Here is a 26,432-nt window from a genome sequence, read left to right on the forward strand (position 1 = left end):
TTGTCCTGTGTAAACGGGTCTACACTTCTGGGGCTTGTGCGGAGGGGAATCGGATTGCCATGAGCTGCAACCCTCCTGGCTTCAGCGAATGCTGCAATGCAACTACACATACAGAGCAAAGCTAATTAATCTTTGCCGCACTGGCTAGCACTGTCGCCAGTTTATGAATGCTTTTGTTGCCCTTAAAAGCCAGCCTGCGAACAGGCAGAAGTGCACATATAAACCATTCACAGAACTGATAAGATTGAGGCCCCTCAACGCCCTTGAGAGTTTCGTGGACCTTGCTCAGTGCCTCTATTGGGTGTCGCTCCCTGGCGCTAACTTGACGGCAGGATAGCTTACAGAAAGTAGACGAGTGAGACAACCTTATTGCTTTAGAACAGTTTGCTAGAGGGCACTACTGCGGCTTGTGGACGCCTCACAGTTCTTGTTCCTTCGCGTCTTGTATGTGTGAGCAGCATGAACCGTCTAAAACTACGTCAAAGAACAAAAAAGAAAAATTGTTGTTGAGCTTTTCATTGTATTTCGCTTTTTTCTGCACTTCATCTACGCGTTGCATTTTGCAGTGGGATAGGTATCAGCTGACCACTGTTGTGAACAGCTAGCCATATAACTCCGGCCGCAGCTAGAGTAGTCCGCCACACCGGGGCTGGTTGCAACAAATAGCGGCCAAGACTGGGATCTTTTCAGTGTCCGGTTCTGTGAGGGCCTCGAATGCATGAGGTACGGGAAGCGAGATGACTGTTTTCTTGTCATTTAACTATATCTACACTCAAACGAATAGTGGCATACATTTATCGCTGTATTCTGCCAAAATATTTCGCTTGTAACGTATCCATATAACGTTTATTTGCTGCTGAATCATCCTGTTGAAAACCCCCCTATATCATCTACTGGTCCCTGCCACCCCCTTCATTCACTTTGTCGTAGAGTATCTTTCTTTGGGGACGAAGAGGCAGAAAGGTGTCGGAAAGAAAACCCTTTATCCTCTGGAGTGCTTGCACACATCGCCCCCCCAGCATGCACTTCTCCTATCCGCCGTCGGCAAGCCAAACCTTGGTGGGCAAGCGAGGTGCATGCAAAATAACACTTAAGCATGCATAGTTAAAGGAAAGTATAGAAAAAGGAGGCATTTTCTGTCGTAGTTCCGATAGGGAGGACGAGGACGAAGAGGCTACGCTCTCCTACCTTGAGCAGATATATGTAAGTTCTAGATTGTACAGTGTGAGACCCTTGGAAATGAAGGGAGACCCATCAAAGCACCAGGGAATAATATAATGCACTCATTCAATAAGTTCAAGACCCATCGGTGGTACAAACTGTTAAACGTAGTCCAAAAGCACCAACTGGTAACGCTGGTCTAAGATAAATTGTTGCCAGTCGTGTATACGGAGGGTCGCAAGCCGCAATTGAGCCAAAAAGTTCAGGACGAGATCCTATAGCGAAGATGACATCCTCTATGCTCCTTGAACAACCTAGGGACAGCGGTTCAAGGGCCTCAGCATGAGGCCATCCCCCTCGCTGCAACTAATGCTGCAGGGAAAGCTTACATACAAGCTCAACCAGACCCCATTTGCCATCCACAGTAACATTCTATGCAATTTCTGTACTTCTAATTGCGTGCACGCTGCCTAGGAGGGGCCCAGTAAGTGCTTAAGAACAACATCTGGACAGACCACAGAGAGCCTTGCGAGCACAGCAAGGGGGAGGCGGGGGAAGTATGTGGGACTTCGATGCCCCCTACTTAGAATCTTTCATGCATTTGCAGTTTGCTTTGCTCTCGAATAGGCATACCTATATCGGAGCAGTGGGGGATGCTGAGGGTGCGTGGGACTTCATCGGGTCTGCTCTTGTGCTAGGAAGGCCCCACTCGTTGGGGACGAAGGTATTCCGTGGCTAAGGATACTAAGGAAATGTAAAATGCTCCTGAGGTTTTTAAATTGTTTTTTGGGGAACATTTTCCCGGAAAGTAGGCACTGCGCCGCAGAGCCGCCGGAGGTGTACAAAAGGCAGCTGTGAACTCCTTCCCGTGCAGCGCCCCCGTGCACCTGCATGGCCGATGGGCTTCTAATGCTATTATTTCAGAATTCCCACAAACTTGTGTTACAAAACTGAGGAAATTTATAGTACATGCACGTCGATACGTGCCTGTTGGGGGTGCTAGGAATCTGTGCTCGGGCCCCGTGTGTACCGTGCCGCGGGTAGGCAGGAGGTGCTCTGTGTGGGGGTATTTTGTTCTGGGAAACTGCGAATACGGTGTTTCTTATGAGTGGGACTTGTTTAAGAGCACTATATTTGGTGGAAAATCTGGAAAAAACTTGAAAACGATCGATTTAAATCACCAGATCCGCAGGCGCCCGCAGGCCGCAGAACTCCCCTCCATCCGCTACTGTGCGCCGCCGCAACGAGCGGCTCCTGTGCGGCGGTCGTGGGTGTTGTGTGCAACGTCGCGTTTGTTTTTTGGTTTCTTTTCTTTTTGTTGTCTACTTGATCTTTGTTTTCGCAAGCATCCGTGTTCAGGGATGCTGTGCTCCTTCTCCGCCTGCAGAATACTGCGTGGGGACCCGCTGTTGCAGCAGCAGCAGCAGCAGCACTTGTTCCTCCTCTGCCCATTAGCTGGTTGTTGATTGCAGCCCGTAGGTGAGGGATTTTAGCTGTTGCTTCTTTCCCTCTGATTCCGTTAGATCTCTTAAGCCGCCTCGGTCGCATCAACCGCAACAAAGGACCCCTTGCGGCCCACCGCTGCCTGCTCATTGCGGCCACAGCAGCAGCAGCAGCAGCAGCAGCGGTACCGGCAGCGGGCTTGTGTGGGGACGTAAGCTCACATATCCCCTAATAAAATACGACGCAGCATTTCTGCGTTTCGCCCTCCGCCTGTCTCCCCCTCGGTGTCCGAGCAGCGGCGCCGTTGGGGCCCCCGAGCCAGGGCCCAGCAGACCCCGCAGCAGCAGCGAGAGACCTTTCATTGGCATGATGCATGCATCTAGGAGCAGCTACTGTAGCTGCTCTTTTTAGGTCCTCCGCTGCCCTTCTAGCGGCCCTGTCCGAAATCCGCTTGTACCGATGGGAAGCAGCACTCTTCCCTGATGTTGACTGAGTACAATTCTTCTGCTACTTGTGGGTTGTGATCTTCACTAGCAGTAAGCACCGCTCTTTGTGTGATTGTTTCTTTCTCACTTCGCGCTCTGCGCCACTCCGACTTTGTCTTTTTCGTCTCTTTGTGTCTTTGCGCTTCTCTCTTCATTTGCCTAGAACCGTGGGCATAGCTTCCTGTTTGCATTCCGCAGTTTAATTATTGAGAGGGAACGCCGCAGCCTCTTCGGAAGCGAGGGGACGCCGCAGAACGCAGCAAGAGGCGCGGCGGAGGTGTACGTAGACTCCAAGCCGGCCCGTTTGTCCGAGGTGGAGAGGTCGGCTGGAACGCCTCTTCCGACAAAACCGTCAATCCTGAGTTTTTTCCGCATCAGCACGTCCCATTGGTTCGTGCAGAGTGACCCAATAGATACACACAGGCCCCAGAAAAAGCAACAGCAACACCAGCAGCAGCCTGGAGGCAGCTGCAGTACACCTGCTTCACCCTGTTGACGCCCCAGAGGCTCCGTCTCCCGTCCCGCGCGAGTCGCGCCGGTGTTTTGGGTGTATGAGCAGAAGCAACAGCAACAATTGCAGCAGCAATAGCAGCAGCAATAGCAGCAGCAATAGGGGCAAGAACAGCAGCAGTAGCAGTGGCTACATCAGCACGAGGCCAACGAAGCCAAGGCCACCGCCAGAGCCCTGCCTATAGGCTTATAGGGTTGAGGGTTTTCCGTTCTGTGGTTACCTGTGGTGTGCATCCTAAAGCAATTGAGAGATTCTCCAAGGGTTTGAAGTGGATATACACCCGAGCTGCCTTGCACCTTCTGCAGGTTTAAAAGCGCCACTATGGCTTCCGCCGCAACTACTACACCCGCTGCTGCTGCGCCTCCAGCAGGTGCTGCAGCGGATGCGGTAGGATTTGCCGCTACACCTGCAATTGCAAGTGCAACAGCAGGTGCAGCAACAAGCGCAGCAGGTTCAGGGGAATTGGGGGCGGCTGTGGAGGGAGCAGGGGCACCCCCAGCAACAAGGGCAGCAGCACAACCACCACCAGCTGCTGCGGCAGCTAAGGACCTGCAGCAAGAAGGGAGTGGAGCGCTTCGTGAGACCACAGCGGCGGGGAAACCTTCTTTGTCAGCAGCTCCTGCTCTCGCTGCTCTGAACGTGCAGCTCCCAGCCCCCGTCGCAGACAGCAGCAGCAGCAACAGCACAGCAAGAGAAGCTGCTGCGCTGCCAAGCACCGCCTCCTCCCCTTCGCCTTCTCCGTCCCTGGCGGCCGGTGGGGCGTCGGGTAGTGTTGGTGACAGCTTGCGGCTGAAGGCAGAGTTGGCACAACAGCAAGAACATAGGACGGCGGCAGCAGCACCAGCAGCAGCAACAGCAACACCAACACCAGCAGCAGCAGCAACGCCTGCTGCTACTTCTACTTCAACGGTTACAGGCGGGGAGGATCGCCTGGAAACACGCCCGACGACACCCGAAGGCCTTGATCCTGTGGTGGATGGCACAGCGGAAGGTATTTCTCCGAACATTGTTGTTCCTGCAGCAGCTGCTGCAAGTGGCAGCAACAGCAGCACCAGTAACAACAGCAGCAGAACCAAGGATGGTGTGGTTGAGAGCCCTGTTCCAGAGGGAGCCCCGGGGTGGCCCTTGGGGAATACAGCAGGGTGGCGCGAGGGCCCCTCTCGCCGTTCGCGTCCTCCCCGCCGCGCTGCCGCCGCCGCCGCTGCTGCAGCCGCCGCCGCCGCCGCCGCAGCAAGCAGCAGCAGACGGCCTTCAGAAGATGTAGGGACGGCTGCTCTTGCGCTGCGGGCATCAGCAGCAGGCGGTCGAGTCGCCCCTCGACTCCCGGGGGTGAAGTATTGCCATTCCCGCAACGCATGGATTGCGAGATGGTCCGAAGAAGGACAAGAAAGATGGAAAACATTTTCTGTGAAAGCGTGCAAAGGTTTCACAGAAGCCCGCATGCAAGCCGTGCAGTTTAGGTGCGATCCTTTTGCTGCTGCTTCCCCTCCTGTTGTTCTTCTTGCTGTTGCTGCTGCCACTGTTAATGCTAGTGTGCTACTTCTGCTGAGGTTAGTGCTTGTGCCTCCACTTCTCTTGTTGCTGTTGCTCGTGCTGTTGTTGGTGCTGCAAATGGCCGTGTTCCAAGTGGTGTTCGTGTCGCTGCTGCTGCTGGGTAATGGGTGTACAGGTGGGAGAAGGTTCGCCTTAAGTACGCCAAGCTTATGAAGCAGGCGACACCGCAGCCCGGTCTCATAAATGCAACAGCGGCCCCTGAGGGGGCCCCTCCCGACGCCTTGGACATCGACGCGGAAGCAGCAGAATTAGCTGCTGCTCTGCAGCTGTACGGCAGCACCGCCGGAGCGTCCCAGCAGCAACAGCTGCTACAGCAACCGCAACAGTCACAGCAGCAACAACAGCAGCAGCCCCAACGCACGCAGCGCATGCAACGCTGCGCGGCAACCCCAGGAGGGGTCCAAGTCGGAGTAGCCTGCAACACTGCGGCTCTCTCAGGAAGAGGGCAAGCTGGTGCTGTTGCTGCTACTGCTACTGCGGCTACAGACACCCCAGCGAAGCAAACGACAAGGCAAAAGCGGCAGGGCGCGTCTGCGTTGGCTGTTGGAGCGGATGATGCCCCCAAACCAACCCAAGGCAGAGCAGCCAATGCGAAGAAGGCATGCAAACAGCCGCAGCAGCGGCAGCAACAGCAGCACCTGCTCTTGCAGGGGGAGGAACAGCATCTGTTGCAGCAGCACCTGCAGCAGCAACTGCAGCAGCAGCTGCAGCAACAACAGCAGCAGCACGATCTTGCGGCCGGTTCCGCTGATCAGCTATCGGCCTCGCAGTGGGCTTTGCTGCAGCAGCACCTGCAGCAGCAAGCAGCGCGCAGAAAGGCCAACAGCAAGTCGCTGTCTGCTGCGCGATCTCCTCGATCCGAGGAAGAGTTGGCAGATGGGGCTGCTTGCTTGTTTTCCCCTAAAGGTGCAGCATCAGCTACCACAGCATCAGCAGCTGCTGCTGCTGCAGCAGCTGCTGCGGCATCCCGGGGGGCGGGGTCACAGGGCACGGGGCCCTTAGTTTCCGGCACCCCGCTGGCAGTTAAAAGTGATCCCTTCTACGGAGAAGGAGCTGATTCGCCACATGCGGAGGGGGATATGCGGACTCAGCTGCTGCTGCAGCTCGCAAGCAGGCTGCAGCAGCAGCCCGGCAACGAGCAGCAAGACACCGCAATGCTGTTGCAGGCTCTCAAGAGCCTTTTGCTGCAGCGACAACAAAGCCGCCAAGAACAAGAACTCGCCTCCCGGCTCCCGCTGCATTCCCAGCAGCAACAGCAGCAGCATCAACCGGAGCAACAACAAAACGGTAGCAAAGAGGTCGAAACAGACTTGCTTCGGCTGGTCGCAAGGTCAGCAGGGATGCTGGGCGGCTCTGGGGATCGAAGTGCCGGGGGTGGAGTTGCGATGATGCCGGCGGAAGCAGCTGCGCTGCAGCAGCTGCAGCAGCTGCAGCAGAGTGTCTGCGCTGCAACAGACTCGCGACCAGCACAGCTGTGGAGTGAGACACTGGAGGACAGAGGCGTCCACGACAGTGTGCAGTCACTCCTCCGCTTCATTTCCGATGGAAGCAACAGCAGATCCGCCACAGCAGCGGCAGCAGCAGCAGCAGCAGCTGCTGCTGCTAGAGGGGGAGGGACGGGTGCAGGCAGCACTGCAGGCGATGCAGCAGCAGGACATGCAGCTGTGTCGTTGGGGCTGCCCCAGTGGACTGTCCGGAGTCCCCTGAGTAGTACCAGCACGACTACAACCACCAGCAGTAACAGCAGTAGCAGCAACAACAACAACAGCAGCAACAGTAGCAGCAGCAGCAGCAGTTCTGCTTCCAGTTGCAGCTGGGGTACGTCAGCTTTGCCGTCCTTGGTTGGACCCGTGTCGGCCTCCTCTTCGCAGGCGTTCGGCAGCAGCAGCAACCCAACAACAGCAGGAGCTGGTGCAGCTGCAACGGCAACGGCAGGACAAACAACAGGAGCAGCTGCCGCCGCCGCCGCCGCAGCAGCAGCAGCAGCTTCATCTCCTCGCTGTGCAAGAGACAACAACGCAGAGGCAGACAACGCTGATGATGGTGGAGACCTGCAGCCATGGCGTCGCGCGGTGTGTGTTATTTTGGAGGACGTGCTGGAGAACTGCATTCTTGAGGTGGGGTCAGAACTGCGGCACAGCAACGGCAGCAACAGCAGCAGCAACAGCAGCAGCCTGTCACGGGAACGGCTGCAGTTCGCTCCGATGGTTGGGCGCCTGAAGGCCTTAGCAGCGCGTAGCAGCAGCAAAGCGGAGCTGCGGCCCTTCCTGCGGCTGTTCTCGCGCAGCATCCGCCTGGGGATCGTCCCCAGCAAACAACCTGCAGACATGCAGCAGCTGCTGTTGGATGCCCTGGGGGCCCTAGACGATGCCATGGCTGCCTCCCGAGCACTCGCCACCCCTGCCCAGCAGCAACTGCAGCAGCAGCAGCAGCAGCAGCAGCAACTGCAGCAGAAACAACAATTGCAACAACAGCAGCTGCAGCAACAGCAGCAGTTGCAGCTGCAGCTGCAGCAACAGCAGCAACAGCTGCAGCTGCAGCAGCAGCACCGCCAACAACGCCTTCCAGCCTCGCCGTGCTGCAGGCCAGGAGCGGTGTCTGTGGAGGTGTATGAACAGTAAGAAAGACGGACCACAGAAGCAACAGCAGCAAACCCGGTGTGCGATGCAGCACCATTTTAGCAACATCCAGTCGGGATTCAAGTTGTGCAGCATCTGCTGAAACATAATCTGTTGCCTTCAATCGCCGTCTGCCTCTCCTCACTCGACCCAAAATGATGCTGCCCGCCTTCTCCCTTCTTTCGGGCCAAGATGTGCATACTTGTTTCAGCATGCATACATGCAGCAGGACACGTGCTGCTGCTCACTAAACATTGGATTCTGTCGAGGCGGCTATCTGGCGGCGGCGGGTTTGAGGGAGGAACCCTCATGATGCTGCGCGTGTAGAAACTGCTCTTTGGGTCTTGCAAGGGTGCATATGTATGCATTCACGTATGCATGCACGTATGTTTGCATCTGCACATCTCGGGATGTACGTGTGCTCATGCATACTTTCGAGGGTGTGGGGTTGCGTCGACCCGGTGAGACGCCTATGCTCGCCTTCAGGGGCGTAGAGCAGCAGCAGGAACAGAAGCAGCAGCAAGAGCACCCCGCTTGAAGTGGGGATATTCCCCTTTATAAAAGTTAATGGCCCGCATGCGCCGGACAGCTTCTAGCCTCCCTTCCGCCTTTGCTGCTGCTGCTATTGCAGGTGGCGCAGCAGCAGCAGCTGCAGCAACAGCAGTAGTCAATGCTGCAACAGCAGCCACCTATGCAACTTTAGCACCAATTGGTGTTGCATTGGTAACTGCTGCAGGTGATGGTGGCTACTGCTTTTGCTGCTTCCGTGTGTTTTCATGTGTCTTTGAGTTGTGTGCATTGATCTTGTCTTGCTGCACAAGCAGCTTCGTTGCATAATCCGTGCCATTGTGTGTATACGTACCGTTCTTATCTTGTCTTATCTTGTCACTGCATGCATGATATGCATGCATGCATGATATGCATGCATGCGGGCCCTCTTGGGGCTGTCAGGCTGGGTTTTAATTCTTTTGCGGCTCTTCGTGATGTTGAGGGCTGCAACTTCTTTGTTAGCTGAGAGAGGCGACCGAAAGACAGACCCCTTTGACGGCTATGAGGGGTTTTAAAACCTAAAAACAAACAGCATGTGGGACTTTACCCCGTGCACACATGCGCAAGCATGCGCATTGCACGCACGGGAGTGTAATGCATTTCTTTCAAGAACTCACGTTTTTGATTTATTTTATTTCCCTTCCGCTTTTTGTCTCAGACTTTTAGAACTTCTGCCAGGTTTGCTTGTTCTTTGCCTCCAGTTTGCTGCTTTCCCTTTAGTATATCGGCCGGCTAGGTGGTAGCTGTGATTTCATCTGCTATCGCCTAGACGGCCACTATACTAAGTTTTCTTCTTCGGCTCCGGGAGTGCGCACTGCGCTACATCGCCAGCTAAAAGGAGATGATTACCACACATTAGCACGTCTTGCTGCCACCTCCTGGCATCCTGTGCACGGAGTCATAGTGGGGGCCTACAGAGCAAGCAAGTGGGGACAATTTGTGACTGTTTTTCTGCTTCATATATCCCCATAGACATCGTCCTCAGCTGACCAGTTTTGCGAATTGCAGTCAAAATATACCAATGTATGTCGACCTTAGTCAAGGACTTAATCGAAGAAGCAGCCTATTGCTTTCCCTGCAGCGTTTCAGACCTTGGGCGCGTCGCGGTCCAAGGCCTTGATGGTGGCAGGAGAGACAACTTATTATGTCAGGAACTGAATCAGCGATTCGTTGCTTCTGCAACTCTAGCTTCAAGGTAGGTAAGGTCATATACAAGCTGAATACCCAAGCCAGCCCAATATGGAGAATCGTTGAACACTTCCTTTTTGTCCTTCAATGGCGAACCTGTGCAGGACTGAAATGCAAGTAATAATAATAACGGAGACACGCCGTGGGGTTTCTGTAAAATATACTGCAGCAGTAAACTCTTCAACGTAGGGCAAAGTTTGGAGGAAAACGCGTCGGCCGCGCTTCAGCGGAATCTGTTTCTTTGCTCACTGCTGCCAGTAGGTCAGCAGTTCTTCAGTTCAGTTCAGGAGACTAGTGCACCATCAACTGTCACCTAGAGCATGAGGGGGAGCGACTTGTGCTAGTGTTTTAAAAATTACTTTTATTTTCAGATGTTGTGGGTTTTTTTTTCTGCAGTGGAGCCTTGGGTTCATTTACCACTGGCGGGAGCAAATGTAGCTTGATGCAGGAGGCAGTGGGACAATTAATTAGGCCTCAAGAGGAGACCGATTAGGAGGGTAGTACAGCCAGTATATTACTTTAAACAATTTCAAGTTTGTTTATGCATGTGCTTCGCAAAACGAGGAGAAGGCAGGTGGGACGCACGGACGGACGGAGAGCACAGCGGTCGGGGCCAGCGGACTTGCAACCACTTTGTCTGTGATTCTGCCCTATAATTGCCCGTGAAATGCCCCTCAAAAAAACTAAAAGGGTGCTTAGTTGGGTATTTCATAGAAAAACAACTCCTTTTTTGCCTTGTTCCCGCCGACGCGGCGGTGAGTGGCGCCGCCTGGCGGCGGTCGGTCAATATTCGTTCTGCCAAGAAATGCTTGTACTCGTGTTCAGGTTTTCCGTAGTTGTAACCATTAAATCACAACATCAGGTGGATTAAGGGTTTGGAAAAAGGTAATAGTGGTCGGACTCCTTCCGTTTTCGCACACCGATGGACAGTCTTGCTGGCATTCAAGTGGTACAAAATGAAAAAGAAAGTAAAGATTCTGATTGGAGTGAGCGTTGCGGTGTTGCTAGTGGCGATTCTGACAATAACCTTAGTAATTGTTCTTAGGAAAGAAGAGTGGATTGTCCTTGAGAAGAGTTTCTCTTCGCTGAACGAACAATGTACACCCGATTGGAGCGGAAATAGTGACTGGAGGCGCAAGAGATGCAAAATGCCATTGATCTGCGCCGCCACCGGGGACCAAAAGACAGGTAAACGTAGTTCAAAAAACACGCACCATCAACCTCCCTAGTCGCAAATAAAGTGTATGCACGCACGTATGCATTCACGCAAACAGTCAGGCGGGCAAGAACGTGAATATGCTATTGTGTTGCCGTTGCCCTTCTCCAGGAAACACTGATGAAGGGTCAAGGTCTCCGAATGAGGTTACATGTGCCAATTGTGGACGATTTACACTCTAGATTGTCGGTTGTTATTGTGTGAGGAAGCTGCCAACTCTGAGCTCTAAATGCATCCCTTTTAGTTGTGTGTTGTTTGTGTATAGGTTTGTTTATATCCTCGGCATGAGGCGCTTCGGCTTGTGGGTGGTGTTGGTGTTGTTGTTATTGTTGTTGTTGTTGTTGTTGTTGTTGTTGTTGTCGCACGCCAAGGCATATTCGGTGAAATGCTGTTTTCTTTGCAGCCAGTGGTCTTGCTGTATATGTATCCACGCAGGGAGGGAGAAAGATAGAATTCAGGCACAGAGAAAGAAATAGGGCGAGCAAAGGAGGTTTGCTTGCAACGTGCGGCGGTGCATAATGTTTAAATGCAATCCATGGTAGATTTTTCCCCCAGTTATACTGGAGGGGTTTTGTGTGGTGCCAGTGGTTGTTGCAATGCTGCATGCAATTGGCTTTAGGGTGGGAGCTGCGTGCTGCAGCATCTAATGCTCCTGGAGCAGCAGTAGACTGTACCAGGTGCAGCACATATTTAAAATTGTGGGTAAGTTTGCTGTGTTGTAGGCTACTGCCGCATGCCGTGGAGCGAAGGCGAAGGCAAGAGCTGCGGGGCTTCAGTACATTTGTGCTCACCCGGGTTGGCATGCGACCCTTTTCTCAAAATATGCAGGAGGCTGATCAGCGTGGGCGGCAGCTGCACTGAACAGAATGCGTTTATGTGTGAGTCCGGCATCTGCGGCTACGCAGCAACGCAGACAGTCGAAGGGGAGCCGCTAGGGGGCCGTCATTCTCTGTCGCGCTACTGCATCGTCAAAGATCTGCCGCCTGGGGCTTCATGCGACCGCTTCAGACACTGTGTCTCAGACTGCCTCCAGTGCGTGCAGGGTGTCTGCAAACCGGTCTCCTCCCCTCTACAGCAGCAGCAGACGCTGTTGGAGCAACAGCAAGAACTCATGCTCCCTCTCGCCGTCAATGGCTTCAGCGCCGACCAACAGCAACCGCAACAGCAGCAACTCACTAGTACCTCTCAGCATACACATGCAGTGGACGCCCGAAGGCTTCACCAACTGCAGCAAGCCAGCAGCAACTCCACTCACCCTACTGTAACAAACGCCGGAAATCAACATGACGTAAACCAGTCCTTCCTTCACTTCCAGAGGCAACTTCAAAACCAGCAGCAGCAGCAGCATGGGCCTCTTGACGAGGCAACTGTGCGGGCAGCCTGGGAACAGCGGGCAGCTGAGGCATCCGCGTTGCTTGGCGAGCCGGTGACGGCAGCAGATTTGTCCCTGTTTTTTTCTGTGCCTCGTGACAAAGATGGTGAGCCGCTAGAAACAAGGAAAGCAAATCCGAGTGATATTGACCAGCACCTGCAGGGACAGCAGGCTCCCTGGAGTTACGGGAACACCGGCTTGGCAGAGCAGCAACTGGCCCCAGCAGCAGCAGCAGCAGGGTCGCAGCAGCGCCCACTGCTGAATGGATCGCTAGCCAAGAGGTTAGCGCGTCTCTTTACTGGCGTTTCCTTCGCCTTCTCACCAGAAGGAAACGATAGAGGCTTCCCGACGTGGGGGCCTCCCATGCACGGATTCCCCTCTGCCTTGCCACCCCACCTGCCTCCCCACTCACCTGCTGGTTCTACTCCTGCACACATTGCCGGTGTATCGCCTGCTGCTTCTGCTGCTGCTGGCGCTGCTGGTGGTGGCGGGAGCCCCCAGAACCTGCTTTTACCCACAGGCCTCGCCAATGCTTTGCCAGGGCAGGAAGCGGAGCAGCAGGTGGCTCCGCAGCAACTTCAGCAGCTACAGCAGCTGCTGCTGCAACAGCAGCAACAGGGTTCATCTCCATTTGACTCTTCATTGGAGGCAATGGAGGCGGCAGAAGCAGCGAAATCGCCGAGTCCCACAGGAGCAGTAACACAAACAGAAGGAACCCTTGCTGAAGAAGAAGGAGAACCGATTCAGGGGTTGGTGTTTCCTGGGCTAGGGAATCCGTCCCTCAAGCCATTTTCGCTTGCTGGAAAGAGGCCTTCAGGGCCCCTTCCTCCTCCCTTGTCCACCTCTCCTGCTCTAAACATGCGGCAGCCTGCCCTTCCAACGCGGCTCCCCATGGGGGCTCCCCTAGCGGGGGCCGGCGCTGCTGTTGCTCCTTTGCCTCCCCTCAGCGCTGTGCCTTTGGGTGCACTCGGAAGCACGCCAGCTTTGGGTCCTGCTGGTGCTTTGGGGGGAGGGGCCCTGCCGCCACTACCGCTACAACCGGGGCTTCAGCCTTCTCTGTTAGGTCCCGCGTCGCTGGCCACTACTGGAGTGCCGATCCTGGGGCCTCTCCCGGGTCGTTTTCCTACAGATTATAAGGGGGGCTGCTGGATTGACCGCTGTTGTGCCTCTGTAAGCCTACTGCCTATTATATTCTGTAATCAATTTCCGACTATCAAACCGTGCAACACCCCCAATCCAAATCTCAACGAGGACGTGGAAAGGAAACGAAAGCAGCGCAAGAATTGATGTTGGGCAATTTCTGCATGTTGATTGTATTTATGTCTTTTCCATGCTTTCTTTATGTCTCCAAGTTCATCAAATTTCCTCCTTCCGGCCACTTGAGCTTGTCGTCCTTCCAAAGCGCATTCATGTTGCTGCAGTGCCACTCGGCTAAACGCTTGAGTTTATCTAACCACTACAGTTTTCGGTTCGTTTCAGTTTATAGATGGGTTGCATGTGCCTTTGAGTACTTACGCGATTGTCACGTATGTGTGCCGTTCCTCAGCTGTTTTCCCTACGTGCTTGCATGTTTGTAACTGTAGGTTCTGTGGCTTGTTTGTTCGCCTCAGCATCACTACTGCTCCTTTTTACATGCATCTCAAGGCTGTCAGCTGCGAAAACGCGAAGGCGCTGCCTGTGTGGGAGACAGCGAAAGAGAATGCGAAGATCGGCTATCGTGCATAAACGGGCAGTGCAGCCCATGGTTCACTTCAAGGTACGCCTCCGCTGGAGATCCGATCCTCTTGACAGACAACGTCGACCTTGATAGTGTGTGCGCGCCTTGGCAGCGCTTTGAGTACGGGGCCCCTGGAGGGACTTCAGTAGGCGGCGGGAGCATCGGCGGGCCTCCCCAGCTGGCATTGCCGTCGCCCCTCGAAGCTCCCAACCCGTATGCGAACAACCTAGGCAGAGACATTGTAAGGACGTTCCGCAAGTTTTCAGGGAGATGCATAGAGCTGGACAAGAGGAGCTGCGTGACCGACAGAGAGTGCTGGGGAGTGGGGGGTTTTGGGTTTTGTGATATGCGGAGTCGTAAGTGTAGAACGCCCCCATACCCCGCATGTTTGTCGGTGTTGAGGGACTTATATTCGTGTCTATGGCACGAAGGGAGGTTGCGCGAAAGCACAGAAGAGTACATTGTAACGCAGTTGCCTCGAATGCCGCAATTCCTGCTGCATGAGGCCCCCGTCAGCATCAACCACGTCCAGAGCAAATGCCTGCCCTCTCTAGTCCGCAGCAAACGCGCCGAATTCATCAAGTGCGTGCACGACCAAGGCTTTACGCTGGAAAGAATTGTGTATGTTCCTGAAGAATGGTTTCAAGGTTGAGTAAGTCGAGGGATTCAAGTCAACCCAATGCAGCGTGTAGCGAGACAACGCGAAGAAACATCACAGTTTCTCCTTGTACGTGTGTATCCATGCGCTCGGTCTTGTTGTCGCTGTGGATGCTGTTCCAAGTTCGTCCGATCTTCCTAGTGGGGGTGCTGCTGTTGCTCTGGCGCTTTCTGCTTATTCTTCGGTTTCTGCGTGCTTCGTTGGTTGCAAATGTCGCACAATTAAAGTAGGTGCACACAAAACTGTCAGTAAGAGATAAGGGGCAATCGAGCTGCAGACACACTCCCAAGTAACAACAGCAATAAACATAAAAACAACAACCGAAGTGGCAGGTATAATGAAGAGAGAAAAGGAACAATGTACACAGGAAGAACCCAACAGTTAAGAACATAACGTGATTCCAAAGACAAGTTCACTAAACGGAAATATACGAGGTTATATACGCTTGTACGCAAAACACGCGCAAAACAAACATGACATGAAGAGAACAATAATAACGATAAGAGGAAGACAGTACCAAATGCAGGTCCGCTTAATGCCGAAGAGGAGGTGGCGCTAAAGAGGAGCTGTCTCATCTCTAGAGGAGCTGTCTCATCTCTGTCCTTTTTTGTTTCCATTTGCACACCTTGATACCCATACAAATGCAAATGTAGAGTTGTGCAAATAAAAGCATGGCCTAGTATACGCTTAAATGCGATTTTAACATGCATGTTGAATGTGCATGCATGTATACGTACAGTACATACATATTATACATATATATATTACGCCCTCGTGAAATGAAATGTATACGACAGTCCCTCTATAACAATTGTGATCAAGGTCATCGACCCGTCAGGAGTACAAAGACAACAATGGCTACCAAGAGCACTTTTTGTGGTCTTTTGTGTTGAGGTGTACGGACACCATAAATGTATGTCTCTATCTCTGGTCGTAGCTTTGCCTCTCTCCACTTTTGTTTCTTCCTTCAGTTGCCCTCCGCCGCATCTGCAGATTGCTGCAGACGCAGCAGCATACTTGGCTGCTTTCCGCTGACCTTTGCAGCGCATGCAGCTCCAACAGGTTAAGACGCCGTTTTAAATTTACCCCTTCATGAGTTCTCCGGTTGCAGTTGCGTGCGAGTGTAGTGTGTTGAAGAACGTATTGCCGCAATTCGCTAGTTTATGTACAGAAGTATATATCCTAGAAATCTGTGCATTCTTATGCACGTATATGCGTGCATAGATACATGTACATATGTGCATGCATACCTTATGTAGAAAGTGTTTGTAATCTAATATACACAGAAAATGGGGGGAGGCCCAATCAAGTACCTGGAGTTCGGTTTGAAGAAACGAATTGAGTGCGGAGAGATACACAGGCAAAATTAGCCCGTCCTGTCTATATATGCATATATACATAAATATATACATCTGTATGCATATCGTCTGCAAGTGTACATGCATGCGTACGCATATATATTTATGTATACACATGTTCGCGTGAAGATATAACTGCGTGCTTGTGCGGCTTCTGCCTGAGGTGGTGTCGACCGACTGGCAAATAAGCAAGTGTAGAAGCCAGCAAAACAGCCGACAAATGCAAAAGCAAGTGAAGAGGTCCATTGAGCTCGTGCTCGGAAAGAATACAAATCAAAGTTTGCTCGCTGGAGGCAGTTAATGCTAAAGGATATCTGCCGCCGCGTTGACAGAGTGCTCAGAGTTTATAACTTAGGGTAAAGAATGAGTTTAGAATGATTTTGTGGTTTAGTGTTTACGGCGATTCTTGGAGTCAGATTGTAAAGCTAAATAAAGCAGCGTACAACACAGGGCAAATAAGAATGCATATGAAGTAAGAACGACGGTAGACGGGATCAACCGATGTTGTGACGCCAGAAGTAGGTGAAAAGGATGTAAAAAGGTGAAGTATTACGAATCATCTTTCTCTGCTGTGTTAATGGGTGGCAACAGAGCGTTGGGGTTTTCCTCTTGCATCCAGGTGCGTGCGAGAGTCCTGAGCAGACCAACTTTCTCTGCCTTTTCATTCCGCGTCTCTTCTAAGGAAGGTTTTATTGACACGATACAAGCCGCCTTCACGCGACGACCTCTGCTGCTGCAGGGGCTGACGCGCAGCCTGCCGCCGCTGCCCCTGGTGGTGCTGCTGTAGGTTTGTCGCATACAAACATAGCCCGCAGTTTTCGCCACTAAGGTGTCGTCTCCTGTCCGAATAACTCCTAGACAAAACACGACAGCACACAACAGCTGCAGCATACAATGTGGAGGGACAGATAAAGAAAAACATGCAAAATATACATACGTACACAAGCACTAGCAAATTTACAACTGCGCATATGCCCACAAGTACACGCCTGCAGAAGCATACATGCAAACAACTCGATATATGATAGTATTACGTACAATAAGGCAAAATAATGAAAGAAGTGCAGGTTCGCTTGAATGAGCATAAAAGCAAATAAAGGGCACGCAGAGAATATTTAGAACCGATGAGAACAATCTCAGATGTTAGTGACACTACACACGAATAGGTTGTCAACATAACTATACTGACAACGTGCAAATAACAACAAAAACAATGGATGCATACATAAAAATAAACCAATGCAAGTACATTCAGAGCAGAAGGAAACCAATTAGGACAGACGGGCAAATAAACACTAACAAACCAAAAGTAATAGTGGTGGTTGTTGCTCCGGAAGACAGCATGACCGTTTCAGAGGCAAATCTGACCAACATTGCCACAAATCTCCCGCAAGCAACAAATAGAATAAAAACATAACAATGACATCAATTAGAAAACAAACAGCACATATATTAGCTGATGTCGAACCTTCGCCCGGTTTAAAGGGAGTGCCGCGCTGGCGAATGAGAATATTTCCGCTTAAGACAAATTCCCCCCCAGTCTTCTTTACTCCTGCAAATCGTATTGAGAATACGTAAAAATAGATGGATAAAAATGGAATAAGTAGTCTGAATAAGCAGGGCATATTGAGAAAGTGCATGGCAAACAACAGTGTACGCTTTGAGGGAAGCAGATGAAGGCGTGGAAAATGTCGTAGCAGAAAACTTCTTGATGAACGAATCCATTAAGATATAGCTACTGCACTTCTACTACTTGTTCTTTGTTGCATCACACACAAAACAAATGCCTAATTTGTTGTACACTGCAAAAGAAGGGTTTCTCTTGCATCAATTAAAACATGAAGCGAACACACAAGATTGTTTGCGTAATTGTCTCAATTATCAAGCAAGGAGACGCAAAACGATGAAAAGACAAACAGCACAAGTCATCTGCTACTTCAGCAGTCAGCAGGTGGATGAAGCATCAAAATGCATAATGATGCTAAGAAACAAAACAAGCACGATGGGAGAAGTCAACAAACAGATGAACACACAAACGCAAAGAACTTGCCCAAATGCTTTGGCCCAGAGTCCCTGTTGTTTTTTGTTGCGGCACCGCCTCGTGATGTCGCATATAGAGAAGAACTGGAGAGCAACAGAGAAGATTTCGTGGGGGTAAGACTGCAAGAAAGAAACGCAGAAAAAGGGCAATTTAAAAGTCACGAATAATTACGTCAACAAGTGGGTATAAAAAAAAAAGACACAGTTTCGCGACACAAACTGCAACAAAATGCTCGTTTCAGAGGTAACACGAACCGGATGGAGCACGCGCGAAATAGACGGATTTGAAGGTCATAATGGCAAACATGCACAAAGAATATGCAGTTTTCAACAGTCGTAGTGACGTCGTTACACACGAATATTATTAATGCATGCTGCAGATGTGGATAGATAATTGAAATGACTTGGGACATTGAGTGTTGCTCGATGCATTAAATACAAACACCAGCCATACCTAATGCAATGAGGAGATTTTGCACGAACAAAAGAGAGAAAACGTGCAGGGGTTGCAGTTCTGCTCGTCTTGCTGCTGTCGTTTGTCGGCACTGAGGGCCAGACACCTAATATGGAACAAGGCATATGGCCTATATAGGGCCTCCGCTGACTTTGACAATTTTGAGTTGCAGCGCAATCATGAATTTTGCCTTGAAATTCAGCAGAAGCTGCTACAATGAAGCTGGTGCTGTCGATGCCCAAGACGCCCGCGAGCAGCAGGAGGAGGCATACACGGGAGAAATGCATAGTCATTACAATGGAAAGTTCATAGTTTGTCTCCCAAATGAGCTTAAACAGTGTCTGGTCAAAGATTTCTGCTTTGAGAAGAGAAAAACCAAACAAAATTGCTCCAGTTTAAACAATTCAGCTGTCGGCGAGAAACCGGCGGAGCCGGCAGAGCCCCGTAGGGCTCGGTGAATGCTTCCTTGCTATTTATAATTTATAAAACGAACGAAAAACAAATTTAATTGGAGTATACTGCTAACGAAAGACGCTTGAGGCTGCTGCGCCTGGGTCAGCTGCTACAGGTCTTCCACGCATGCATTCCCCAGCGACCGCTGGGCGCCGCCGCAGCATCCGTTCCCTAGAAAGTTTACGTTGTTATTTTATTAGAAAAATTAATTGAAATGGTCAGCATTTGTTTCAGATGGGGCTGCAAACACAACCCGAGTTGACATGTGCATGCTTCGCTATCAGCTAGAGGCTTTTCTACTGGCAAAACTGCGAATAACCACGCAACCAGTGTGTGGTCGATAACCAATGATTAGTTGGTATGCTTGTTCATACTGTGTTTTTGCCTCTTATGATGTATTTTGTAGTTTATACTACTTGATTTAGTTGTTTATGGTACGTTTGCAACTACCTTCTGTTTTTCTGCTTGTGCGTGGGCTAGCGAGGGACACGTGAAAGAGAAGCCAGAATCCTCAGCCGAAGGAGAGGGCCTTTGGGAACTGCAGTACAATGAAAGAAAATACATGTAATGCCTTTCTTCAGGCAGATAAGAGCAACATATCATTCCGTCTCTAGGCGACACCATAATCCAGAGGCGTTTTCCGTAGCATGCTCTGTCCGGCGTTGGCAGGTCTGTGTGTGCTGGCGTATGAGCCCTTACCAGGCCCCAGTAGACAAACGGCACGCTAGCGTAAACTTCTCAACAACTGTCTGCAATATCAGTACATACTACCAAGTAGGCTTGTCTTGGTCTGTCTTGCACCTTTAAATGCAGCAATGTGCGTCGCAACCCATGGCATGCCATCTCATATCCCGCAGTTCCAGGTGCTTGAGCCGATGAACTCGGGAGGCCTGGAGACTGCTGATGGAGATAAGCTGCTTTTAAGGAACTCTTAAGTATTTTGGCGCAACGGCTGCTCACAATAGTCGTCGGATAGAATCCATGTTATATCACCTCCAAACGGAGCTGATTTTCATGAGTTGAGACAAACCTTGCAATCTGACCTGCAAGAGTCACTGCAGAATTGGCTAAAAACAGGTACGTCCGCCATGAATTTAACCCTCTAGCACCCAGTTCCCATTATTTTCCATCGCCAACGCAGGATTGTGCCATTTTGAGCCAGTAGAGTGTAAAGGGCCGGCTTTTCTTCTCATAATTGTCTGTTTTCCCCTTTCCTCATCAAGATTGCTGGGGTCTCCTGTACCTTTGGCCGACTGTATTAAAAGTCCACCAGGTGGCCCCTCATTCGGTAGTTCCTGGTTATTGACTACACCGAGGAACTGTTTCGACATTTGTGCCCATGTCTGATGTTCCTCTGGTGTGATTGGATCGCGTCCTGCATATTTGGCGCTCGTGATACCGTCATTGTGGCGTGCATGCACTTCACGTTTTCCTGCAATGCAATGAGTAAGAATTTTTGGATCAATTTCTCCTTGGGATTCCGTTTCCGGTCGTTCTACCATGGAAGTAACGAATGATGCTTGGAACGACGAGAGGTTTGCTCTACCATTTTGTTGGGAGCAGACACTCGAATACGCTCATCTGGAAACCTCATTTGTGCCTGGTATGAAACACTGAATGAGGACTTCAGACATTGTGATGTCTGGTGTGTAACAAAAAATGAAGCTCACGCACTGTGATGCCGGTCACCTAAGAAACCGCTCTACCGCTGACTTCCCATATTTGACTTTCCTTGATTCCGTTGCACTCCGTTCCCTTTCCTAGTTGGCGACATACCTACCTCACAGGGAATGTTGCAAAACATCCGCAATGGGAATCCCCAAGAAGTAGCCTCGTCTCTCACTGGCATTTGAATTTTGGGGACGTCTCGTAGATATATTAACTTCACTTTCATTACAAAGAGCCCTCACTACTGTTCACTTCTTGCCATTTAGCCTACCTTGATTAAACATGTAGTGCAACGAGGTACAATCGAAGGTGCTGTGTCTCGCTAGATCCACCACTGTGAGCTGCGGTGGAGCCAAATTGTTAGATAAGATGTCATCAGGAGCACTGATATCCCCTCTTTTATCTATACAGACCAAAGCATAGACCATTTGCTGGTTTGGAGGGGGGGATCGGCCTTTTGTGAGGTGCAGCACTCTGTACCACTCTTTGCTGCAATTACAGGTGAAGGGCAACACGCAAAACAAACCTACCCAAGCCCGAACGCACCAACACCATAGAAAATGGCTAGACACTTCCTTGTGCCTCACTAATCTACTTGTACACGAGCAGAAATGTATATACCCACTATAGACATACGCTGCGATACAGCTGTAGGTATGCATATACACGGGTTTCTTGTAAGTGGTTTTGCTGTTACTCGGGGGTTCAGATGGACCCCGAAAGAAGGTAGGAAATAAAGACGAAGTGTTCTTATTTGATTAATTCGTCTAAAGAAGGAAATTTGTTAAATTTTGACGACTCCCCCTAGTACTGTTCTACGTATACTACGCATGTACTAGAGCTGCAGCTGGAGGGAGCAGCCCACAGCCCCATGGTGGCTCTTTGCACTTTCATGTTTTCGGAGTTTGTTTGTTTTGCGTTTCACCTGTCTTTTTTCTTTTAGGCAAAATAAAAATACCCGAAGAAGTGCAAAAAACAACGGCCATAGGCAGACAAGGCCTGGGAGTTTCGCTTCCTCGCGGCTGCGTGCAGTGCATGCTGGTGATTGCCTAGAGCTTTTGTGCTTGATCTGTCGCTTTTTGCGTTGAATCATCTTTGTTTATTATTCATTTTCTTTAATTTTTTATATCGCTTTCCCCAGTTACCCCAATCTTCTTCGTGGGGCGTCGGAGGACGTCGGCGGGCGCAGCTTTCTGCTTTTCCCCTTGATAAGAAGCTGCAGTAGTGGTGAAGTGTATGGACGGACAGCTTGGTGTTTTGGCTTTCTTCATTTTGGATTTGTTGCCGCTGTTTGGGGGGTTACACGAGCCTTGCACTTGTGTGCATGCATGCATGCATGCAGCCGTGCATGCATGCATGCATATGGCGTGACATCTGTCGCGGCGGGTGGCGCCTATTCCCGCTGGAGCTGAAGCAGCAGAAAGGAAGGAGGCGTTCTCTGAGGTGTATAGACAGACTGTTTAATTAATTGTTTGGTTGGATAACAATAACAGCAGCAGCAGCAGCAGTGGCAGCGGCAGCAGCAGATCATCATCCATCCTACATAGTAGGTATATGTCGTGTATATATATGTATATGAATGGATCTTCTAATTGGAGTAGAGTTTTCGTTAATTTGCCGTCTGTATAAGTAATTGTTTAAGAGGAGAAGATAAAATATATAATAGGAGGTGAAGAAGGAAGAGGAGAATGGCGAGGGACGATAGGAGGGGGAGAGAGAGGGAGGGGGCTAAACATAACGAGAAGGATGGAAAGGATCGTGATAGAGACAGAGATAGAGATAGAGACAGAGACAGAGATAGAGAAAGAGATAGGGATAGAGACAGAGAAAGAGACAGAGATAGAGACAGAGATAGAGACAGGGATAGGGATAGAGATAGAGGAGATAGGGATAGGGAAAGAGAAAGAGAGAAAGAAAGAGAAAGAGAAAGAGATAAAGAACGTGATAGAATGAGAGACAAAGAGAGGGAAAGACAACAGCGTGATAGAGAAAGAGATAGAGAAAGAGAAAGAGATAGAGATAGAGAGAGGGAGAAGCAACGTGAGAGGGAGAGGGAGAGAGAGAGGGAAAGAGAGAGAGAAAGAGAGAGAGAAAGAGAGAGAGAAAGAGAACGTCGTAGTATGGATCGTTTCCGTCGTGACGGTCCTCCATTTAGTCGTCGTTCGCGTAGTCGTGATCGTGATCGTGATCGTGATCGTGATCGGGATCGGGATCGGGATCGCGGTCCTCCATTTCGTCGTAGTACATGGCGTTCTGAGGGTCGTAAAGCATATAGATTTGATTCACCTCCTCGTATGGATGAAGGTGAAGATGCATTAGGTGGTGCAGCAGCAGCAGCAGCAGCAAGTGCAGCAGCAGCATTTGCATCTGTACCGGGTGCAGCAGCAGCATTAAGTGGTGTATTAGGTGGTGCAGCAGCAGCAACAGCAGGTACTGCAGCATTAGCAGCAGGTGCAGGATTAGCAGCAGGAGGAACTCCTGGTGCTGTACCAGGTTTAGGTGCATTATCATTAGGTGGAGGAGGAATAGCATTAGGTGCAGGTGCAGGTGCAGCAGGTACACCAGCAGCAGCAGCTGCAGCTGCAGCAGCTGCAGCAGCTGCAGCAGGTGCACCAGGAGGAGCAACAACAGCAACAACAGGTTTATTACAATTAGATCCAGCAGCAACAAAAGCAGCAAGAGAATTATATATAGGAAATCTTCCCCCTAACGTAGAAGTACCACAACTCTTAGAATTCTTGAATGCAGCTATGAGTGCGGTAGGCGGTGGAATTCTTCCCGGCCCACCAGCAATTAAGGCCTGGAGGAGCAGCGACGGGCACTACGCATTTGTTGAATTTCGAACTATGGAGGAGGCATCAAATGCTATGCAATTAAATGGACTTAGCTGTCTTGGATTTAATTTACGTATAGGTAGACCTAAGACTTATCCTATGGAGTTACAACATATTGTTCCTCCTCCTACTATACCTATGCTTAATCCTGCTGCTGCTGTTGCTAATGCTATTGTTCATCAAATACAACAACAACAACAATCTCTTATTAATACTGAATTACCTACTGTTGCTGTTAATCCTAAGGCTGCATTAGAGGCTGCACAGGCAGCAGCAAGGGCTACTAATGGTAATGATGGTAAGCACAAATTATCAACTCTAAACCCTAAACCCTAAACCCTAAACCCTAAACCCTAATGAGGAATGAAGATATATATATAGGCGGATAAATAGAATATGGATTTGTATATGTATATGTACGTGTATTTTTGCTACTTGCTGCTGCTTGCTGCTGCTGCTGCTGCTGCTGTTTTGCAGGTCCGCCACAAACGGACAAGTTATGTGTGTTGGGTTTGCCACCAACAATGGCGGAGGAGAAGGTTAGTCTTTTTTATTTATTTTTATTCTTTTTTTCTTAAGAAAATAAATATATATAGTATATATAATGTATACATTATATAATATATAATATAAATGTGTATATTGAGCATTTATTTATTCTCCTAGTCTTTGTTGTCTTTGTTCCCTTGCCTGCAGAGAGCTGAACTGCTGCTTTTGCTGCTTATGCTGCTTCTGCTGCTTCAGCTGTTTCAGCTGTTTCTTCTTCTTCTGCTGCTGCCTCTGCTGCTTTATTTATTTATTTATTTATTTTCCTCTCTCCCCCTCTATCTCTTTTGCAGGTTCTTTTGCTTTCTTTTATGTTGCCTTGTTGTTGTACTTTTTTTATTATTATATGCCTCTCTTTTCGTTTTATTGCATAATAAATAAATAAAATAGATAAACAAATAAATAAATAAATAAATAAATAATAAATAAATAAATAAATAAATAAATATGTTTGTTTTTTTTTCTTGTTTAGATCCGTCAACTTGTTGAGACATTTGGTCCTCTTAAATCCTTTGATATATTAAGGAAGGATACTGATGATTCACAGGTAAATAATAAATAATAAATATAAATAATAAATATAAATAATAAATATAAATAATAAATAATAAATATATAAGTATAAATATATAAATATAAATATATAAATGTAAATAATTATTCAAATTTCATGTTTTGTTTCCTTCCTGTTCAACTTTTTTTCCTCTTCTCTTTCTTTTTTTTTCTTCTCTTTTCTTTCTTAATAAAGTAAACTAAAATAAGATAAAATAGATATTAATAAGTAATTTAATTATTTTTATTTATTTATTTTTGTTTCTTTTTTTTTTTTTTCTGCAGTTAGTATGCGTAATAGAGTATATAGATGCGGATTCACAGCAGCAAGCAATGGAGATATTGCATACAAATTCTCCTTATAGAGTAGTAACAGCAGAGCATGCAATAAATGAAGGGGCTGTCTCTTCTTATTTAAAGGATAAAATATCTATTGTTGGATCTAATGCTGCACCTCCTCTATTAAGGACACAAGTATGTACAAGAGTACTAGTTCTTCATAATATCGTCACGCCACAAGATGTAAGTCTTATTCTTATTCTTCTTATTCTTCTTCTTTTTATTAATTATATTATTAATATTATTTAATTATAATATATTTTATTATTTATTTTAGTATAATAAAGGGATAAAGGGAGAGAGGGGGAAGGGAACAGGGAGAAATGCATGTATACATGTATGCATCTGTTGTATAACTTGTGCACATGTATTATATATATAAATATATAATAATGAGCATAAAATGTATATATTTAAGGATATAATTAATTAAATAAATAGAATAATAATAAAATATATATTTATTTGTTTGTTTTTCTTATATACAGCTAGAGGATGATGATGAATACGCAGAGATAGTAGAGGATATTAGATTAGAGTGCGAAGAATGTGGTGGTCATGTTGTTGATGTACAAGTTCCTCGTTTATGTAAGGATCCTTGTCTAGATCCTCGTCATATACATGATGAGGATATAAAGGAAGAAGAAGGAGGAGGAGGAGGAGAAGGAGGAGAAGGAGGAAATACAATTAGACAGGTTAAGAGGGAAACAACGGAGGGAGATACAACAACAGCAGATGGTAGTAGCAGCAGTAATAAGAATGGTGCAGGGGTAAAAGGGGAATCACCAGGAAGCAGCAGCAGCAACACTAACAGCAATAATAATAATAATAATAATAATAATGATGATGATGAGGAAATAGTCACAGAAGAAATGGTATTAAATGCTATAGAAGGAAAGACAAAAGTTTTACCTCCTATGATTGGATATGCATATGTTGCATTTGTTGATTGCGAGGCTTCTGCTAATGCAAGAAAGGTATTTCTTCTTCCTTTTTTATTTATTTATTTTATTTTATTTTATATATTTTATATTTATTACTATTTATTTACTTATTTTACATGCAATTTTCTTCTTATTTTGTTTCTTTTTTCTTTCTTTTTCCTCTTCTTCTTACTTATGTTTCATGATCGTCACTATTCTTATCACCCATCACACCATTAAACCAACAGCAACAACAATAAAATAAATACTAATTATATTATATTTATATTTTGTTTATTTATTTTATTATTATTTTATTATTATAATATAATTATTATTTATTATGTTTATGTGCATTAAATGGTCGTAAATTTGGTGGTCATATAGTAGCTGCACTAATAACATCATTAATACACCAAAATAAGCTCAATAAACGCAATAATAATATAAAATAATAATAATAAAGAATAAAATAAGTATAATAAATGTTTATTTATGTGTTTATAGGCATTAAATGGTCGTAAATTTGGTGGTCGTGTAGTAGAGGCACACTACTATTCAGAGTTGAATTTTTTGCGACGAAATTTTTCATCTCCGTCGCCAAATTTTAAGAAAGGACATTCATATCTTCATTCTCCTCCATTAGCTGCAATTGTTAATAAATTAAAAGAAGAAATAAAACAAGATAAACAATAAATTATACTATTTTTCTCTTATTTCCTACGTATTCTGCTCATCATTATGATCATTTTGATGGGTTAGGCGCCAGGGGAAGGAGAGAGGGATAAGGAAA

General features: G+C 48.3%; 4 protein-coding genes across 4 annotated transcripts; 3 read left to right on the plus strand and 1 right to left on the minus strand.

The window, feature by feature from the left end:
* Nucleotides 1–3,921: 3,921 nt before the first annotated feature.
* Nucleotides 3,922–7,775, plus strand: EMWEY_00009640 (hypothetical protein, conserved; the record flags this gene model as incomplete). Its single annotated transcript, XM_013482462.1, has 2 exons — nucleotides 3,922–5,060; nucleotides 5,270–7,775. The coding sequence occupies 2 exons, from the start codon at nucleotides 3,922–3,924 to the stop codon at nucleotides 7,773–7,775; spliced, it is 3,645 nt and encodes a 1,214-aa protein (XP_013337916.1).
* A 3,824-nt stretch (nucleotides 7,776–11,599) lies between these two features.
* On the plus strand, nucleotides 11,600–13,384 carry EMWEY_00009650 (hypothetical protein, conserved; the record flags this gene model as incomplete). The annotated part of the gene is made up of 1 exon (XM_013482463.1): nucleotides 11,600–13,384. The coding sequence occupies one exon, from the start codon at nucleotides 11,600–11,602 to the stop codon at nucleotides 13,382–13,384; it is 1,785 nt and encodes a 594-aa protein (XP_013337917.1).
* Nucleotides 13,385–13,745: 361 nt separating this feature from the next.
* On the minus strand, nucleotides 13,746–14,054 carry EMWEY_00009660 (hypothetical protein; the record flags this gene model as incomplete). Its single annotated transcript, XM_013482464.1, has 1 exon — nucleotides 13,746–14,054. The coding sequence occupies one exon, from the start codon at nucleotides 14,052–14,054 to the stop codon at nucleotides 13,746–13,748; it is 309 nt and encodes a 102-aa protein (XP_013337918.1).
* Nucleotides 14,055–22,133: 8,079 nt separating this feature from the next.
* Nucleotides 22,134–26,335, plus strand: EMWEY_00009670 (U2 small nuclear ribonucleoprotein auxiliary factor U2AF, putative; the record flags this gene model as incomplete). Its single annotated transcript, XM_013482465.1, has 6 exons — nucleotides 22,134–23,577; nucleotides 23,757–23,818; nucleotides 24,298–24,372; nucleotides 24,663–24,851; nucleotides 25,205–25,693; nucleotides 26,147–26,335. 6 exons carry the CDS (start codon nucleotides 22,134–22,136, stop codon nucleotides 26,333–26,335), a joined length of 2,448 nt encoding a protein of 815 aa, XP_013337919.1.
* Nucleotides 26,336–26,432: the final 97 nt, after the last annotated feature.

This window comes from Eimeria maxima, genomic scaffold (genome assembly GCF_000499605.1).
Source record: "Eimeria maxima Weybridge genomic scaffold, Emw_scaff63, whole genome shotgun sequence".
Classification (NCBI taxonomy): Eukaryota; Apicomplexa; class Conoidasida; order Eucoccidiorida; family Eimeriidae; genus Eimeria; species Eimeria maxima.